Below are 19,721 nucleotides of genomic sequence, written 5' to 3'. Positions count from 1 at the left end.
TGACCAAGAGTCTCAAAGCTACTGTGTAACCCATGGATAAAAAAAATAGGATATTTGAATGAAGAAATCAGAACCTTAAAACAATGGCAGGTGGGTCATTCAAAAGGTAGAGTCTGAGTATCAGAAATGCTGGCCATGGAAAAAGATGAGTTTCTTCATGCCACAGAGTGTATTTTCTCCCATTCCCATGTCTGCTGTCCTCTTTCAGTCCCTTTAACATTATAACTTCTCTCCCTGATCCTCACCATTCTCTACCGCAATACCTCCCCTCTAAATTTCCTTCTCTCTCAAAGAAGCAGAACCCTTCCCCATCAACACTCCAACCCTACCCCATTCCCTCAGAATAACTGCCTTACATTTCTGCAGCCCAGTGATCTCAAGTGAACAGGGAGCCAAAGTAAGATTATCTCCATTTTAGAAATAAGGAAATTGAGGTTCAGACTTGGTCGAAAGCCAGACAGAATCCAACCAAAATGGCCTGACTCTAAGCACACTGGATCCTTTCCCTCTGCCATGCTCCATTCCTCGGCTCCATCAATAATAATATGAATGACACCTCACTCTCCACAGAAGGCCAGCCCAGAGTGAGAAGAAAGTTTTCCCAAGTCCATCTCCACTTCAGCTCCCCCTGCCTCCCAAAATGTGGACAGATTTCCCACAGATTAACCAAAAGAGAAAAAAAAAGCGATGGTTACTTCAAACACCAATTCAATCTTCCTTGGAGGGGGAAACAATGGCAAAGGATGCCTGAAGGAAGATTAAGGTGGAAGGAAGAAGAGTGGTAAGTCTGATTCAGGCCCTAATAGGCACGCTCTAGTTCCAAAGCTTCGTTATCTCTTCTCAGGGGCACTTTGGGTTAGACTGATGAGTTTCTGCTAGTTCCATTTTCTTAGCCTGATAAAGCAAAGAACAAAGCAAAGTTGTGACAGTATGTGGCTGGGGTTTTTGTCATTCTTCTACAAACTCACACATAGGACATGGATGAGATTTTAGTATGGAGGTTATTCAACTGTGGTCTGTGAACTTTAAAAAAAATGTTTATAACTACATTTCAATACAATTGTTTTCCTTTGTCATCATATGTATTTCATGCATTTAAAAATGTTATTCTGAGAATAAACTTTTCCAGACTGCCAAAGGGGACGGATGCCACAGGACAGTTTAAGAACCTTTATTTTACCTCTGTTCTGTTTTGAAAGAGTTTAGGAAACACAAAATGTGACTAAGGGAGCTCTTCTTCTAAAGGGAGGGGTAGAGAAGGCTGAAAAATGGTTAGGCTTGAGTTGAGGTTAAAATCTTGAACAAGAAAGTAAAAAAAAAAAGAAAAAGAAAAAAAGGAAAAAAAGCAGCAGCATCACTTTTCCATGTGGTTTCTCCTTTCTCTTTAGCAAATAAAGTCCCCCATGTCTGAGAGAGAGGTACCACTCTTAGACAAGACCACGAAAGGTTAGGAGGACAACTCTTCCCAGTCCCTAACAATACATACATAGTTGTAGAAAGAATGACTCTGGGAGCACTGTGCCTGGGAACTAAAGTTTTCCTTTGTTTAGATGTGTCTATGTCTAATTTGTAATACTGGCTTCGTAGTATCATGCTTTACTCATGGGCAGCGTAAGGGCAGGTGCAGAGAGGCAGCCCCTCCTACAAGAAGCCTTTCTGGATCCCCTATTAGTTAGTACTCTCTCCCTACTCAAATTGCCTTGTGTTTCTTTTTCTGTACACACGTTGCATTCATACTCTACTCCACCCTCAATCTCAGTAGAATGTAAAATCCTTGAGGGTAGCAACTGTTTTTCCCTTGGTCTTTGGACCCTTATGGACAGTGCCTTGCACCCAGTAGGTGCATAATTAATGTCTGCTGAAATACACTAGGTCTGTATACCAAAGCAGTTTAAAAAAAAATAAAGGAAAAGGATCTACATGTACAAAAATATTTCCAGCAGTTCTTTCTGTGGTGGAAAAGAATTGGAAAATGAGTGGATGCCCATCAACTGGAGAATGGCTAAACAAGTTGTGGTATGTGATTGTGATGAAATACTACTATATGCTATAAGAAATGATGAGCAGGCAGACTTCAGAAAAACCTGGAAAGACTTAAATGAACTGATGCTGAGTGAAATAGCAGAACCAGGAGAATATTGTACACAGTAACAGTGATATTGTATGATGAGCAACTGTGAATGACTTGGCTATTCTCAGCAATACAATGACCCAAAGACAATTCCAAAGGACTTATGATGAAAGATGCTATCCACCTCCACAGAAAGAACTAATAGAATCTGAATGTAGATCAAAGCATACTACTTTTCACTTTATTTTTTTCTTAGTTTCTTTCTGGTCTGTGTTTTCTTTCACAATATGACTAATATGGAAATATGTTTTGCATGACTGTACATGTATAACTCTATATCAAATTGCTTGCCATCTCAAGGAATAGAAAGAGGAGGGAGGGAGAGAATTTGGAACTCAAAAAATTTTAAAAACAAATATCAAAAATTGTTTTTAATTGTAATTGGGAAAAAATAAAATTTTTTTTAAAAAATAAATAAATGCCTGCTGAATTGAATTCAGAAGGGACATACCTGCCAGCCGTGTTCCTCCTTCCGGCAGCACCGGCCCCTTCAGCCTGAAAAACAGAAAACAAAACAGAACACACCCATATCAAGGGATGCCAAAAACATACCCAGATTCACCCTCATCAACAGGAATCTCCAACCCAGTCAAGCACAGCATGTCCATGCACAAGCCAATCCTCTAGAGTGGCCTCAGGGATGAAGTAAAGATGTCTCGTATCCCTAATAATAGCAACTAACTTCCTTCTTTCTGGAAGGGTTAGGCACAGAGGGCATCATATCCTGATGCATGGAAGAAGCTGCTACCTTCCTTCCGGCTAACCCTAACTCTAATACCAAGGCAGAAGAACCCTACTCTTATTCTACCTCTGCTCTCTTAGTTCTGTTCCTTTAAATCCTGTCTTGGTGCCCATCACTTCTGCAAACCCCAAATACCGACAACTGCAGTACCCAAGGGACTTGGTTTAAAGTAAGTAACCAGCTAAATCTGAGATTGAATTGCACCATTTTTATTTTCAGCTGGGATTTCCAATAAAACAGGAACAGCAGATTTATTCCTGCCAACTGGAGAAAAATCCTATTACATTAAAATATTCTATCCTTCCATCGTGAGTGCAAGCAAGAAGCGCAAGGATAGTGGAAGGTATTTTTTAATATCTTGTTGGAATGCTGACAAATGAAAGTTGCACAGATGAGGTAATAGCAGGTGATGGACATGGGAGAAGGCAGGACTCCTGGGTTCTCATTCCCCATTTGGTATATGACTCATTTGCTGACTTTGGCAATTCATTTCTAGTCACCATTAATGCAATGAACTGGGAGATCAGAATGAAAACAGTATGGCCCCTGTATCTTTTATTAAGTAATGAAACATTCAGCAGTAATGTTAAGGCTAGAAAGCCCTTTCTGAGATTTACAGAAGAAAAGGGGCCTAGGAAAGACCACTAAGTTGTGTTTCCAAAAAGGCTAATTTAGAAAGACACGTTCACTTTTAAGCGTATCTGTGCAACCACAATTAGGAAGGCAGGACAGTTGAGCTGTGGGGACAGGAAGGCAGCTGCTGCTTGCAATAATTCTGATGAAGACACCAGCCTCTCACTCTTGTGCTATGAAGCAAAAAGATACAGGACCACTTGGCTGGTGGTCTAGACTGCAATTATTCCACTAACTGTAGCTACACAGCTAATTATCTAAGAAGAAAGAAAAGAGGAAAAAAAGAAAGTGTTTATGTGAGAACACATACTTGTGCCAGGTAAAGATTCTTCACTATGGTGCAGGATTTGTGGTGGTGTCTGTAGGTGGCTTTTCCTGTGTCTGTTTGTTTTCTTTTGTGCTCTGTGCATCCCTGACTATGCTTTGTGCTGCCTAAAGTCTCAGACACAAAAACAAAGGGTTTTTTCATGATGATTCTGTGCCTCCAAGTCAAAGACAGTTATGTCCTTTACACACCTTCTGGGCCTTTCCCTCCTCTCTTAGGGATGTCTTGCTAGAGGTTATAGCAGTCTGTCTGTTATCCCCTTACCCCTGACCTCGCTGGATCTTCATCTCTTCATTTTTAAAATGGAGATACTGGGGCTGTATTTTAATTAAGATAATATTATTAAGTATATTGGCATGGCACTTTTAACTTTGTGAAGCACTTTCATATCTATAATCTCATCTGATGCTCACAAAAACCAAGACAGGAAGTGTCATCCACAATTAACAACAAAGGGGCCCCCAAACTTGCAAAAGGTCACAAAGTTAGTTACCTGCAGAGCAGAGATTCTTTCACTCACAATGCATCACTTGCATACCTGCCGTGTAAAAGGTACTTTTTTCTGGGGATAGGGAGTAAGAAGGTGGCCCTTGAGGAATTTAAAAAGAGAAATTTCCAGTTGGAGGTTTGCAAGTAACCCTACTGGCTACTAAGACAGAAAGTAAAGTCTGATTCAGTTTGTCATTTGTTAAGGCAGGTGTGTTCTCAGCAAGTTGTCAGAGATGACTATTGGGAATCATTATATCTAAGCTTTGGAGCTGGGGACCCCAGGTAAAAAGAGATCAAGAAACAGAATACGCTTTATCTGTGCCCAAGAATGGCATGCAGAATCTATCTGGGGGAAGCCGCTAACTTCAATAAACCTTCCGCCCAGCAATTTCCAGCCCTGGTTTTGCTAACAAGTCCCCTCCCCCCCCACACCTTCAGAGATACTACTGACTGTCTAGGGGATTCTGCAAAAATTCTCAAAAATGGTATTAATTTTAATTAGCTTTGATTTAAAAAACCCATACGCTCAATGGAACTCTTTGGCAGATGAAATCAAGCCAACAGCATGAGAATGGTGATCACAGAAAAGTTGGGAATTGCTGCCTCTGAGATCAAGAGCAAAGAGAGTACCTTTAGCCCTGCTCTCAAGTAGAATGGATAATACCAATCCCTTCTACTGATGAGCCCATAGTGAAGGGCCAAGAGGAGCCAAGGATTTGCCAAAAGAAAGCCACAGACAACTGCTCCAGGAGTCCATCAAGGGTGACCAACTACTCTTGCTCAGATCTGTGAATGGCCAAACAGAAAGAGAAGGCGCCCATCAAGGTACTGGGGTAGATAAGACACAACCTTCACTCTACTTACTATGCTCTGAGTAAGGAACTTCATCAAGCCCACCCCACCTATAGGGAACCCAGTCCCATTACTTCAGCTACAGTCATACCTAAACACAATTTCCTTAGAATTTGGTTCATTGAGAGATGCTATCACTCCTTCTCCTTCAGCCCAAAATCTGCCCCTCGGTTGCTCTTTTCCATCCTCTTATTACGGGTTTTCTTGGAAAGACAATATTATTCCAAACCCAGAAATTTTATTTCTGAATTTGTGCAAATGTAAGTTATAAGACATTAGCTGCATTTCACATTTTGAGCAAATGGCAGGAACAGGCAATTCATGTGCTACAGGATGGGGGCCAGCCAACGATTTCGATAAAATAAACCCTTTTTTAATTTAAATGCTAATGCACTGAATTAAAATTTAATAACTGAGGAAATTGAAAAGCCGAGCAGGAATATTGGAAATAAATCCAAGCAGAAACAGCTGAAATTAAAAATTCTAGGGAGTGGGAGGATGGCAACTAAGCTGTCTTATATGATTACATTTTTTTTTTCAGAATGAAGAAAAAAAAATCCTATCTCTGGCTGGCTGTAGGGCAGTAAATCCACAGCACTGTGATTTATTGCTCAATTTTCCTGAGGGAAAAAGGCTTTCTTTCATGCTGAAATATTTCATAAATTTCAAGCCAGCACAAATTCTTAATTTAAAAGTTATGGAGGTCACATTTAGTGCACTGGGATGCTTCCGAAATCTTAAAGGAATAGCAACCACCGTCACCAAAAAAAAAAAAAATCACAATTTTATTTCTTTAAAAAAAAATTCATGAGGTAAAATTTCATTATTGAATATTTCTCTTGCCTAGCTGAAATGGAGGCACTTGGGGGACCAATGTGTATTGGAAGCTTGCTGCAAGAGATGAAGAGATAAAGATTTAATTCAATTACCAAAAGGCATAATTTTTTTTTCTCTCTCTCATTTTTTTTTAAAGCCACTTGAGAAATTTCTGGTAAAAATTTCCTCCTTTCATTGCCCAGGAAAGTCCGGGGGTTGGGGGATGGGCTGCGCCAATATAATTGCTTTGGCTAGATCTCCAATCTTTCACAAGCACTGATATGTTCATTTCTCATACAGCTGTTCAGCTACAGGAAGAATGGCGGGGCACCCACAATTCCAAGCAATCCATCACAAATTAATGATTTGTCATGCACACACAATGGGGGGAAAACAGCTTCATGGGTCCCTGCAACTAGTAGACTGCTCAAGATTGTAGCATGTCCTCATGAAAATTAGATCTATGTCAAAAGGAACCTAGCCACAGAGTACAGCTCCGGGGACTGGAGAAACTATGCTTGGATTAAAAGAAAAAATCAAGCTCAGATAATTGATCAAAGAACATGATCTATATGGAGATAATTGAATGACAGCTGTAGTACTGAAAGCACTATCCAGTGAGTCCTAATAGCTTGGGGTGGGGGGGGGGGAAGAAAAGGAGAGGGAAGGAAGATTTCAGAAGTATCTAAAGTATCCCTAGCTCACTTCCCGGGAATGGGAAAAAACGTTTGCCCTGGTATTTGCCGATGATACTAACAATGAAATTGGTCAAGGGCAGAGGATGAAATTGGTTGAGGCTAATGCTACACATTCCCAGATCTCCCACTTATTGGGACAATTTCCTGGGAATTTTCTTCCTAGCTCAAATCTTGATATAGTTTGCCTCCCTTTCCCAAACAGGCAAAACCATAGCAATCAGGGATGAAGGGACCCCATGGTCTTCAAAGAACATATATCCTCTTGTGACATTTGATGTGATCTTTTTTGCCTGTTCACCTAAACAAACACAAACTGGGATTTAGTTGTGATAACAATACAAAGACAAGCTTACAGCTGAATAAAAATCATTCTGACTTTTCTAAGATTTTGGGGAACAACTGATTTGGTCTTTTTTTCCCCGCCCTTCCCCATCACAATAGCAGTTATAAGGCCATCACACAAATTTCAGCAAAACTCCTCCCCTGTTTAAAGTGAGTCTCATGAAATGTTAGAGTCCTATTGGGAATCAACATTTTTCACACATGACTTGAATCAAAACAGGCTTGAGATCATAGATGACAGAGGCTCTTTGGAAAGACCAACTGAAGCTGGAACTGAATATCAAGTTCTTGGTTCACAACATGCAAATGCAGAAAGGGAAAAAAAAAGACCAAAAAAAAATTATTCAACTGTGCTAGTTCTTTCATATTTTTTTAATTTGTGTAAATGTGATAGGATGAAAAATTATTTTGTTCACTGCTGTACATATTCATCACAGGGAAAAGGCAATCTTTTTTTTCTTTGCATTTTCCCTATATTTCCACACTCCAAAATAATCTGCAGTATGATGGAGGCCTCTTTGGAGTGACTTCTGGCCTTTAATTAAAAAATAAAAAAGATTCTCTCCTCTGCTCTATATTATCTGACTTTCGAACAATCCAGATTGTGCCTGGTCCCAGTTAATCTGAACATATTAAATCCTACTCATCCTTCGAGGTTCAGCTCAATTCAATTCAACCAGCATTTAAAAAAAAAATCTCCCACAATATGCTAGTCTCTGGGGATACAGAGATAAATACGAAATGGACCTGGCTCTGAAGAAGTGAGGGAGAGAAGGGTGAGGGGAGAGAGACCTGTACATAAGTAACTATGATACAAAGCAGAGTGTGGGACACACAAAAGAGAGGTCTAGACAAAGCACTATATAAAATTGGAAGGGAATGACCGATTATTCTATGGGTGGGGCACCAGCTGGGCTTCAAAAAAAGAAAAGACCTTCAAATACAGGTCACAGAGCCATAGACTTAGAACAAGAAGAGTCCCTGGAGGCCATCTGGTTCAACCCCCTCATTTTTAAAAGGACAGGCCTGTGGGTATTCAGTGATTCGCTCAAGGCCACACAGGAGGCAATAACCAGAAGTGGCCTTTGAACCCATTTTCTCACTCTAGAGCCAATGTTCTTGCCACTGTACCTTATTACCTCTTTGTGATGGAGAGGAATCCATATCAGGCACAGAGGCCAACATGAACAAAGGGCAGGAAAATAGGGAAATAGATCCGTTTGATTGGAATGGTCTAATAGTACTGAGGAAGGCTTGAAGACCAGGATCAGGAACTTATCACTTATTCAGTGGGCAAGCAAGGAGCCACTGAAGGTTTCTGAGCAGAGAGATGGCTGTAAGTAAGGTTGGAAGCAGCAGAGACCAAGGAGGAGGTAATCACAATAGTCCAGATGAAAAGACATGAATACCTGAATAAAGATGGTTGCAGAGAAAGACAAATACAAGAGACAATTCAGAAAACCTCAACAGGTATTTAAAATAAGATTAGGAATATGGTTTGCGAATAGAAAGAAAAACAATTATCCCTTCCACATGGCGACTTTCCCCATCGCAGTTTTGATATATCGCAGGTCAGCATAAGAGATTAAATGGGAATGTTTTTTTTAAGAACTTTGCAGAAGGTGCAGATGACACAAGAAGGCCAGCAGACAACACAAAAAAAGTTTAGAAACTCAAAAATGTACAAAATGTATGTACAGTATTATATAATATCAACCTAAATTTTACAATAAGGTACTATAAACATCCTATAAAAGAAAAAGTTCAGACTTTTTCGCTGGGACAAAGGGAGGACCAAAAAATTTTACAGGGATTTTGCAGGTTGTGGGGTGCTACATCCCAAATCCCTGTGATGTGGAAGCGATAACCATACTAGCAATCATAGGTTGCTGCGACTATGTTAGAACTACCAAGAGAAACAACAGCTTTGGGTTTTGTTTTGTTTGGGGGGAAGAGGAGGTAGATAGGGCATTCAGTTGTGTACAAATTGACTTTGAGGTGACACTGTGACAAGCTATTTGTTACACTCATGGAAATACCAACCCAGAATTCTAAGGGTGAGAGTGTGAGGGCATGAAGATACAAATTTGTGAATCATCTATATTGATGTAATAATTGAAACCTTGGGGAATAAATGAAATCACCAAAGAAAAGAAGTAGAGAAAGAGGGCTCCTGAATAACATCAATGTTTGAGGGATAGAAGGATAATAAGGATTCAGCAAAGAAAACAGAGGAGTAGAATGAATATCATGAAAGAAAAAAGAACAGATGGTATCTGCTGTCCACAGTCAGACAGTACAGAGAGGTCAATCCTTCCTCCCTGCTCCAGGACATTAATAGCATCAATGAGAATGATACACTTCTGAATAGGAACAGGACTTAGAGTAAGGAAGACCTGTTTTCAAATTCTGCCCTGGGCTTCCTGTCTGACATCAAGGACTCTCCAGGAACACTCCTCGAGCTGCCTTCTGTGACTTCTTTTCCCTTTTTCTAGGCTTCTGGAGATTTCATTTACACCAAGGGCTCTTACCTTGGGGTTCTAGAAGTTTTTTTTAATATTCTGATAACTATACTTCAATATAATTAGTTTCCTCTGTGACCTTATGGATTTTATTTTATGCATTTAAAAGCACACTTCTGAGAAAGCGGGTCCACGCACTTCAGAAGAATGTCAAAAGGGTCCATGACATACAAAAAAAAAAAGTTAAGAATCCTTGATTTAATCCAAACCCTTCATTTTACAGATGAAGAAACTGAGTCTCAGGAGATGATAGTGTCAAAACAAGATCCAGTGTCTGGCAGAATTACAGATTTGTTACGGGGTGGCCCCAAAAAGGAGCATGCTCAGAAGCCAACAGCTGGCTATAAGATTATAGGATAGGATTTAAAGTTAGGAGGGGCTTTAGGAATCACCTAGTCCAACCCCTACATTTTACAGACTCTACATTATAAAACTGAGGCCCAGAGAAGTGAAAGGATCTGCCCCAAGCCAAACAACAAGTAGCAGACCTGGGCTTGATCCCCAGGTTTGGACTTCACAGCCAATTCATTTTCCACTTCGGCACTGCAGTCTTCAGGGTGACTAGAGGAAATCCCATTTTCAGCTCCTCACTAAGTAGAATGGTCTGTGTGGCTTCTTTGGTTCTTGCCTGGAGAACCAGGGATTCTTCTATCTGGGATTGGAGAAGGTGAAGACAATCCCGTTGTCACAGAAGAGGTTCTTAGTGAGACCACACAGATAATCAGTGTCAATGGTGGGATTTGAACTGAGGTCCTCTGACTCTACAGCAAGGATTCTTAAGCTGGAGTCCATGAACTTGTTTTATTTTTAGTATTCTGGTAACTTTATTTCAACATAATTGGTTTCCTTTGGATTCCTGAGTATTTTCTTTTATCTATTCAAAAAACATCACTATGAGAAGGGGTCCACAGGCATCACAAGAATGCCAAAAACACATGCCATGACACACACAAAAATGTCAAGAACCCCTCTTTTCCACTAAATTTCACCCATGAAAAATGTACTATGGACAGGGACATAGTGTGATTTGCCCTGCACCAGCACCACCCCCTGAAGATGGCTCTGGTGCCCCAAGTCCCCTAGGCATCCAAGCCATTATATCAGCAAGTTTCCCAAGCCCCATCAGCACTCCCTCCCTGAGGAGTCCTGCTTGGCTAAAGGTGCTCTCCCAGCCCCCAGCAAAGCTCATCCCGTAGGTGATATTTATCAGCAATCACTCCAAACTTCCCCATTCTCCCAGCCCACGGTAGGAGGGAAGAAAGCTCTTGTTACATTTGGATGCTGCCAGGAAAATTCAAGGCTTCCTCTGGTCCCATTCCAAGGACGCTTGATTTATTTTTTTAACATCTGACCCCAGAGAGCAAGACTCCAAGAAAATAAGCATCACAACGAAGAAGGTAAAAAGAAACCCATCATTTCCCATTTGGTTTTCATTTCAGCAGAAATATACATACAATCAATAAAGACATCTACTCATCTCCAAAGCCGCCCTTCCAGTCCAAGGTCAAGGTCACCAAGAAGCTCTTCAGTGACAACAGGGAATTGTCTTCACCTTCTCCAATCCCAGACAGAAGAATCCATGGTTCCCCAAGCAAGAACCAAAGAAGCCACAAAGACCATCCCACTGAGTGAAGAACTGAAGATAGGATTTCCTCTAGTCACCCTGAGGACTGCAGGGTTGAAGTGGAGAGAGAAGTGGCTATAAAGTCCACACCTGGGGATCAAGCCCAGGTCTGCCACTTGTTGTCTGACTTGGGGCAAATCCTTTCCCTTCTCTGGGCCTCAGTTTTATCATTTGTAAAATGCAGAGGTTGGACTAGACAATTCCTAAAGTCCCTCCTAACTTTAAATTCCATCCTATAATCTTATGGCCAATTACTGGCTTGTGGGAATGCTCCTGTTTGGGGCCACCCCACATCAAATCAGTAATTCTGCCAGACACCTGATTTTATTTGGACAGAAGGTTGGGGGCTGAAGGAGGCAAAGGACTGTAAAAAGAGCTCTGAATCTGGAATCAGAAGAACTGGATTTGAGTCCTGACTCCACCAGTCATATCACCTTAAGCAAATCACTCAACCTTGATAAGTCACTCTCTCACTCAAAAACCTCCAGTGGCTCCCTATTGCTTCTAGAATCAAATACAAACTACTCAGTTTTTAAAGCTCTTCACTATCTAGCTTCTGCCTGACTTTCAGACTTACTACGTTACTCCCCTTCACACACTCAACATTCAGGCCATGTCTGCACAATAGCTCTCTCTCACACACAATCTCATCTTCCAGCCTAGAATGCTCTCATCTCCACCTCTGGTTCCTTCCTTCATAACTCAACTCAAATACAACCTCCATCATGAGGCCTTCCTGATCCCCACAGCCTCAAATGACTCCCCAGTAAAACTGCCTCCCATTCACTTTACATATATATAGTTATATGTGTAAATGCCATTTCCTTGATAGACTGTAAGCTCTTAGAGGGCAGGGACCCAGACCATCACAGGCACCTAAATGCTGGTTGACTGACTGATAAGCAAGCCTCAGTCTCCTCTATATAAAACAGAGATAATGATTATCCTATTACTCACCTCACCATGTTATGAGGAAAACAGTTTATACATTTATAAATTATAAATATGAGCCATTATTATTAATGAAAGTAATGGGAGAGAATGGGTGAACCCTAACAGGTGAGTATGTGATAGGGACATAGTTCTCTTCTGGGCTTGGAAGCCTCATTTAAAATTCCCTTTTCATCCACAAGCCAGATTGTTAATCATGCTATAATTACTCGGAATGTTAAAATGATCCCTGCTCCTGATCAGTCTCCCATTAAAATATGTTCATGCTGACCTCACCCACAGCCAGGCAAGGGTCGACAGAATGCAAACTTGGATCCAACAGAGTCCCCGCCCACCCCAAGTCACAAGCAGCTGACACTGACCAAAGGTTGATGAAGCCTTTAGACATGGCACCACTCTCAGCTAGAAAGAAAAGTCAAGTACTTGACTGCTATGTTTCCCCAACAATTATTAGATATATGAGGAAGGGAGGAAACAAAGGAGGGAGGGAGGGAGGGAGGGACACTGGTCATTGAATCCAAAGACTGGGTCTGAGTCCCAGTTTCAATACTTACTAGCTACATGACCCTGGACAAGTGATTTAACCTCTTTGTGCAAGTTCCCTGATCTATTTAACCTGTGAAAACAACACTTAGGCTACCAGCCTTGTGGAGCAGCACAGAAATGTGAGTTGTTCTCTCTATTTCATGTGAGTTCATCTTGCCTAACTAAAAAGACTTGGAGCTCTTTGAGGGCAGGAACCCAGTCATCCCCATTCTCTAGCACAGGGCTGGGCATATCAATGAACTAATTGTACAAGTCATCTGGCAATCACATACCATACTGCCTACCTTGGGACATGCCTTCCCCCTTGTTGCCCCTTGAATGTTTTGTGTTTGTACTATCATTTAGCTTTTCAATTTACTTATATCTCATGTTTGCTCCATGAGGATAGGATCCAGTTCTTAAGGGTCTTTGTACTATCCCCAGCATGTAAACACAATGCCAACACATACAATCTAATACAAGCATATACAGAGATAGAGAGATATGTATATGTGTATATATGTGCACATATGTGTACATATGTGTGTATGTGTATATATATGCGTATATACACATATGTGTGTGTATATGAGGAAAGAGAAGAGGCATTAACAACTAGGGGAAGCAGGAAAGAAGGCATATGATCTGAGCCTCGAAAGAAGCAAGGGGTGGGGTTGGGGGCAGCTAGGTGGCGCAGTGCAGAGAATACCAGCCCTGAAGTCGGGAGGACCTGAGTTCAGATCCGGCCTCAGACCAAAACACTTGACACTTAGTAGCTGTGTGACCCTGCGCAAGTCACTTAACCCCAACTGCCTTAAAAAAAAAAAAGCAAGGGATTCTAAGAGGCATATGTGAGGACAGAGAACAACACCCTAAGCATGGGGGACAATCAAATGTGGGGGACACAAGTAGGTCAGAGTAGCTGGGACAGAAGCAGAGTAGGCCTATGACAAGTATTTAGTGATTTGATATAGGTTTCCACTAGTTAATTTCCTAGATATTCAGACTTCACAAGGATTGGGTAAGGTTCTTAAGGGGGCCATTTGGAAAAGATGCCAAATGATCCATCTTACAACTTGCCTTAGTTTAAAAGAAAAAGCAAAACTATAAAGATATCTGTGGTTTTTGAGGTACACAAAAGAAAACCAATCTCATTATGCCACACCTCATTTATGAACTCAATCTGTACAGCCCCAGCTTGATTATTAAGCCTTATTTAACACCAGATGACGTCAAATAACTTTTGACCATTTCAAAAAAAAAAAATCAAACCTCTCTTGAAAGATTTAATATTTGCCATTCAGGTTAATTTTATAGAACAGACCACAACCTCTAAAGGTAATTCTCAACAGAGAATGCTCCCCATCCCACCCCACCTTATACTGCCCCCAAACTGAACAATGGCATTCTCACTGGGTTGACGGTGGTATCTGTCTAAATTCTGCCGTTTCTTACAATCAGCCTCCTTATTTTGCAGTTATGCTTTACACAGTTTATTTCTCAATTTATAAAAGAGAGAATCATGTGATTAGATTCCAGAAAAATTTTCCTCTCTCCAGGTTTATGATTTTAGAGAAAACTCCAGGGAAAACTGCCCAGAACAAGTTAAAACCAGATCAGCCATAAACTACCTCCTGGTGTGCGGCCTCTCCAGGACTCCTCAGACTCAGATTACTCATTAAATATGTGATAAATATTCAGCTCAAATAAACAGGAAACAAAGGGGGAAAAACTGATTTTTTAGGGTAGGGGAGAAAGAAAATTTTAATCCACATGTGTACATAGGGGGATGGAAACCCAAGCTGGTCCTATTTCCACAATTTGGTAATGCTAGAAAAAAAAATGTGTCGCTGCTAGGACTCAGGAATTTCCTAAATTTCATCAAGGAAAATAAAATGTAAGTAATGCAAAATAATCCATGATCTAATTAAATTTAACATGCTCACCATGAAGTAAACATCGTTATAAGAAAAGGGGGGGGGGGTTGGCTGCATAGAGTCTAGAAAAGGGAAGACTTAGATAGAAACAGACAAAAATGAAAACAAATTCTCATTTTTTGGTAGCCCTCTTTTCACTTCCATAGTTTGAGCACAGAAAAAGGGGACAGAGTGCTAAAAATCATCCATATCTATAGACTGTTTTCACAGTAGGTACTCCAAATGTGAACTCTTTGTCCAATAGCAAATGAGCTGATAAGCTAGTCAACAAGCATTCATTAAGGGTAATGTCAGGTACTGTGCTAAGTACTACTGGAGGAAGAATAGGTGAATCCTATAAACAGAGGAAGTCCTCCAACATGCTATGAGATGGGAGAATTTATGGAGGCCATGAATGAGAAGAATCCATAGGATCATCAATTTCAAGTTGGAATGGACCTTGGAGCCATCTAGGCAAGGTCACCCATTTCAGAGATGAGGAAACTGAGGTCCAGAGTGATTAAGTGACTTTCCAAGGCCACATAAGAATTGAGTGGAAGAATTAGCTGCTGAATGCAGATGAGATGCACAAGATAAGAAGGTATGGATGGATTATAAGCTATTCTAGCAGGGAAGTACCCACATAGTCAAACTGATGGATCAATGAAATACTGAAACTTCCCACATTGTATGGGGAGTGGGGGAAGAAGTGAAGAGTACTTTTATTCTAGCCAAAAATATCCTTGGATTGAGGAAGAGTCATCTCTCAGGCTCCCACAATCCTTTTGCTCCAACTACAGAGTTAGTTACTACAAGCAATCCTTTAAACTGTGATTTAGTCTCCTGAGCAGACCTATATTCACCAAAACAGAGGGCTTTGTGCAGACAACTCTAACCATTAGACATTTTGCCAAATACAAACTGATTCTGGTTTATCACTAAGTCTTTTCAGGGTCTAGTTAGCATGCAGTAATACCCCACTGCTTGACTCACTCCTTGGATGCACTGATAAAAACAAATTCTTGAACCTGCAAAGCTGAAGACTAAGACCCCTAAAACTGAAGGAACCCTACCATGAAGACAAATACACCATGAAACCTAGCCTGAACACTGCTCTGTGTGTATGTGTTTGTGTGTGTGAGAGAGAGACAGAGAGACAGAGAGACCAACAGGCAGGCAGACAGAAAGACACTCTTAAATCTTAGCCACTATATCATAAACTCCCCCAAACAGCAAGTCTTGGACCACAGCCTGAAGTATTTAGTAGCCATAGGAATTGGGGGGGGGGGGTTGGAGGAGCGGCCAAGACAGGACACAAAATCCCCCTTTCCACTAGGACACATTAGATAAACCACCCAGTTCTTATCAGTACAAGACCAGGACCTCAAGTAGTAGGGAAGACTGGACTTCGAGAGAAAACAAGGAAGGACATCTTTTTGCAAAAGGGAAAAAAAAAGAAAAACGAGCAAAGATTTCAAGGCCTGCAACCACATGAGTAAAACAACAACAACAAAGTTCTACAGCAGGAAAACTGATGGCTACTCAGTGGGTGGTACTCTGAATAGCTGGGAAGATGGAGAGGGCGAAGTAAAGGGTTCCAGATACCCAGACCTCATCTGGCTACATGGAAGCCCAAGAGAAAGACCAAAATTTTAAATTATACAGCCGTTTTAAAAAAAAAAAAAGTCACTTCATTTCTCTAGGTTTCCATTTCCTTATCTATAAAATGTTAGATTACACGATCTCTAATATATCTTCCACTTTTAAAAATTCTCTATTTCCTGCCTGAAATGCCCATCTGCCTCTCAGAAAACCCAAATCTTCCAACTTACCTCTTGACTTACCACTCCCTTCAAAGCACCCTAATAGCCAAATTGCTGACTCCGTGTCTTTGTTCATATTGTTCCCTGGGCCTGGAATTCCCTCTACCAGACTCTCGGCCTGCTGAATCCTTCCTATCCATCCTTAAAAAAATCAACTCATTTCCTAAAGCCGTCTTTCCCTGATCCTCAACTCTGCCTCACTTTGGTGACAACTTCCCCTGCCTGCCCCACAAAGCATTTTGTTTTCTAACACCTCAACACCTCCGTGTAGTGATGCAACTAATATTCCAGTGTTTGTATCCAGTCCTCCTCCTACACTGGAAGCTTCCTAAGGACAGTCACTGCGGCTTATCTTTAACTCTGAACCTTCCTCAGAGTCCTGTACAACTCTACAAACTGGATGCTTAATACATATTGGCAGAACGAATCTTTGAAAGCCCAGCTTACTCAGCCTTCCCTAAAATCTCTATTCTTCCTCTTCTATAAAATCCAACAGCAGTCTGACTTCATGATTTATCCTTTGGTTATTGCTATAACTAATAATAGTGACATATATTTTATATATATATACATACATATACATATATAGAGAGAGAGACAGACAGACAGAAAACTTAAAGGTTCAAAAAGTGCCTTACTCATAATAACCCTGAAAGCTAGATAACATAAATTCTACCCTCCTCTTTTTACAGATAGGAAAACTTAGCCTCAGAGAAGTATGGTCATACAAGATATCTTTCAATAAGATGACACATTCTCATGTCTTCATGCCACACTCCCGTACTCCGGCCTCCACCTCCCTACCTGGCACTCCGGTGAAAGTTCACCCTATCTAGCCTGATCTAGACCCACCATTTCCATCTTCCTGCATGCAGCTTAACCATTGTACCGCACCACCCCCATTCCCATTTCCCACTGCTCCCCCACCCCAACCACATACCTTTTCTACCATTAGCTCTAAAAATAGTAATCAAGTCAACACTACCATATCTGGAATAGCATGCCAATCAATTGTCCTACGGTGATTCCACCAGTCATACCATGGCCAGTCGTCTTGACCTTCGTCTTGCCACTGGACTCTGATGACTCTGGAGAAGACAGTGAGGTGGATGACTTTACCCAGCTCTACTTCACTCAAATCCAACTCATGCACAAGGACCAACAACAATGAGGGTCATCGCCATTCGTCTTGACCTTTGTCTTGCCACTAGATACAGAAGACTCTGGAGGAGAGAGTGAGGAAGACAACTTTGCACAGTTCTGCCTCACTCAAACCCAACTCACGAGCAAACATTGGTACAAAAGAAAAGCAACAACAACCTGTGAATTCCCCAACCAAAATACCTCTCCTCTGACCAACACTATATATATGTTTTCTCCTCCTACTGGAATGTAAGCTTCTTGAGGACAGGGACTGTATTTTTGTATTTTGTAGCTCCAGCACTTAGCACAGTGCAGGACAGCTAGCAAGCACTTAAAGTCTTACCATTTCTCCTTCAGAACTTACACATATACACTTCTCCTCAGTAGAAGTATGAAATTACAGATGTGGTATATGCAGAGTGGTCAATGTATAAATTGGTTTTGCTTAAATATTTTATAATAAGGAAAGTCGGGGGAGGTGGGAGCTCCACCAAGTCAAGTCAAATGGTGTGAAAACAAAAGACAAGAGCAAAAATAAATAAATAAATAACTTGGTTAGGTGAGGCAGAATTTGAACCCAGATCTCATTAACTCCAAATCCACTGCTTTTTCCATGTCCTGTGTTGTGTGTTGCTGTTTCTTAAGTGTAAGTCTTATCTCAGTAACTAGACTGTTAGCTCCCTTCTCTCAAGCTTCTAGGCTAGCAGGAGAGTCCAGCACTAGGCTGAGCACACAGTAGGTACTCAGAAATGACCTGCTGATGTGCTTATTAAAGCATCCAAGAATTTATTTCCCACTTACAAAAGGGTCAACCCTATAGCATGTGTCTCTTTTGGAGGTTTGGGGTGGCTGGGTTATTGGTTTGTTTATTGGCTTTAAAACAAAAAACAAGTTTTGTAGCTCTGTTTTACTGGGGTGGGGACTAGGCCATTTTTAGCCTGGTGGAAGAAAAAATACCAAGAAAGACAGCTCCAGAGGAGGAAAGAAAAAAGACAGAAAGAGCAGCAAGAGAGGAAATTATGCTTAAGGCAGAACTTACTTCAGTTTTAAAAGAAGTAATTACAGAGGGGAAAGAGTAGATGTTCTAAAAAAAGGAGTTTACCCAGAAAAAAAAAAGAAAGAAAGAAAAGAAAGAAAGGAAAGGAAAGGGGGAAAAAAGAGGCCGGAAAACAGTCAAAGTAGAAATCTTAGAAATTCTTATTGCAAAATAACTCCTGGTCAGCCAACCGCAATCTCTATAAATATCACAAGATCAACTCTTCAAGCACATGGTGGGGAGTTGGGGGAAGGAGTAGGGGGAGGGGGGAAAAAAAGTCTTCAAGATTTTTAACAAAATTCAAAATTGCTCCTATCAAGAGTGGGGGGGAATGGGGGGGGGGAAGGGAGGAAGGAGTCACAATTCCTTTGGAATGAAAGCCCCAAACAAAGAGAAGAAAACCAGGGGACTACAAGGTCAACACGCCTCAGTTGACTCCTGCAGAGAAATTAGGAAAGCTGGAATATTTGCAAACTATTTGGTGACTGTTTTCCTTTCCTGACTCTTTCAGGCTGCTTTTCAGAAAAACAGGATATAGGCTCCCTGAGAATGTGGGTGGGGGTGGTAGTACCCTCAGGCTGGAAGAAATTTGGACATCATCCAGTCCACATTTTTCATTTTACAGATCCAGAAACTGAGTTCTATTATTATTTTTTTTTTTGTTATTTTAGGCAATGGGGTTTTGACTTGCCCAGGGTCACACAGCTAGTAAGTGTTATGTGTCTGAGGCCACATTTGAACTCAGGTCCTCCTGAATCCAGGGATGGTGCTCTATCCACTGGGCCAGCTAGATGCCCCAGCATTTAATTTCTTTTTCTTTTCTTTTCTTTTTTTTTTTGGCTAGGCAGTGGGATTAAGTGACTTGCCCAGGGTCACACAGCTAGTAAGTGATATGTGTGAGGCTGGATTTGAACTCAGGTCCTCCTGAATCCAGGGCCAGTGCTCTATCCACTGTGCCACCTAGCTGCCCCCAGAAACTGAGTTCTAGATTAGCAAAGTGATTTCCCCAAGGTCACACAAGCTAAGGATGAGCAGAGCCAGGATCAATCAGTCCTTGGTTTTTTGTTTTTTTTTTTTCAACATCATTTTTCTAAGACAGGCAGGAAACCTCCACTTGAACAAAATGATTTCTTAAAGTCTTGAACCCAACAAC

At 41.1% G+C, this 19,721-nt stretch overlaps 1 protein-coding gene across 10 annotated transcripts in view; it reads right to left on the bottom strand.

The window, feature by feature from the left end:
• The window catches only part of ZNF618 (zinc finger protein 618), a 217,390-nt gene that overhangs the window by 93,005 nt on the left and 104,664 nt on the right, over positions 1-19,721 (bottom strand). For 9 of the 10 annotated variants that reach the window (XM_020965576.2, XM_078150042.1, XM_020965583.2 and 6 more), the window contains exon 2: positions 2,583-2,626. In XM_020965576.2, the coding sequence (XP_020821235.1) occupies positions 2,583-2,626 (44 nt within the window). Of the gene's footprint in view, positions 1-2,582; positions 2,627-17,429; positions 17,613-19,721 lie in introns of all 10 variants that reach the window. The other variant, XM_078150041.1, reaches the window with a different exon arrangement.

Source organism: Phascolarctos cinereus, unplaced genomic scaffold (assembly GCF_003287225.1).
Source record: "Phascolarctos cinereus isolate Bilbo 61053 unplaced genomic scaffold, phaCin_HiC Scaffold_2;HRSCAF=192, whole genome shotgun sequence".
Lineage (NCBI taxonomy): Eukaryota > Metazoa > Chordata > Mammalia > Diprotodontia > Phascolarctidae > Phascolarctos > Phascolarctos cinereus.
This window is presented reverse-complemented; position numbering and strand designations above follow the sequence as displayed.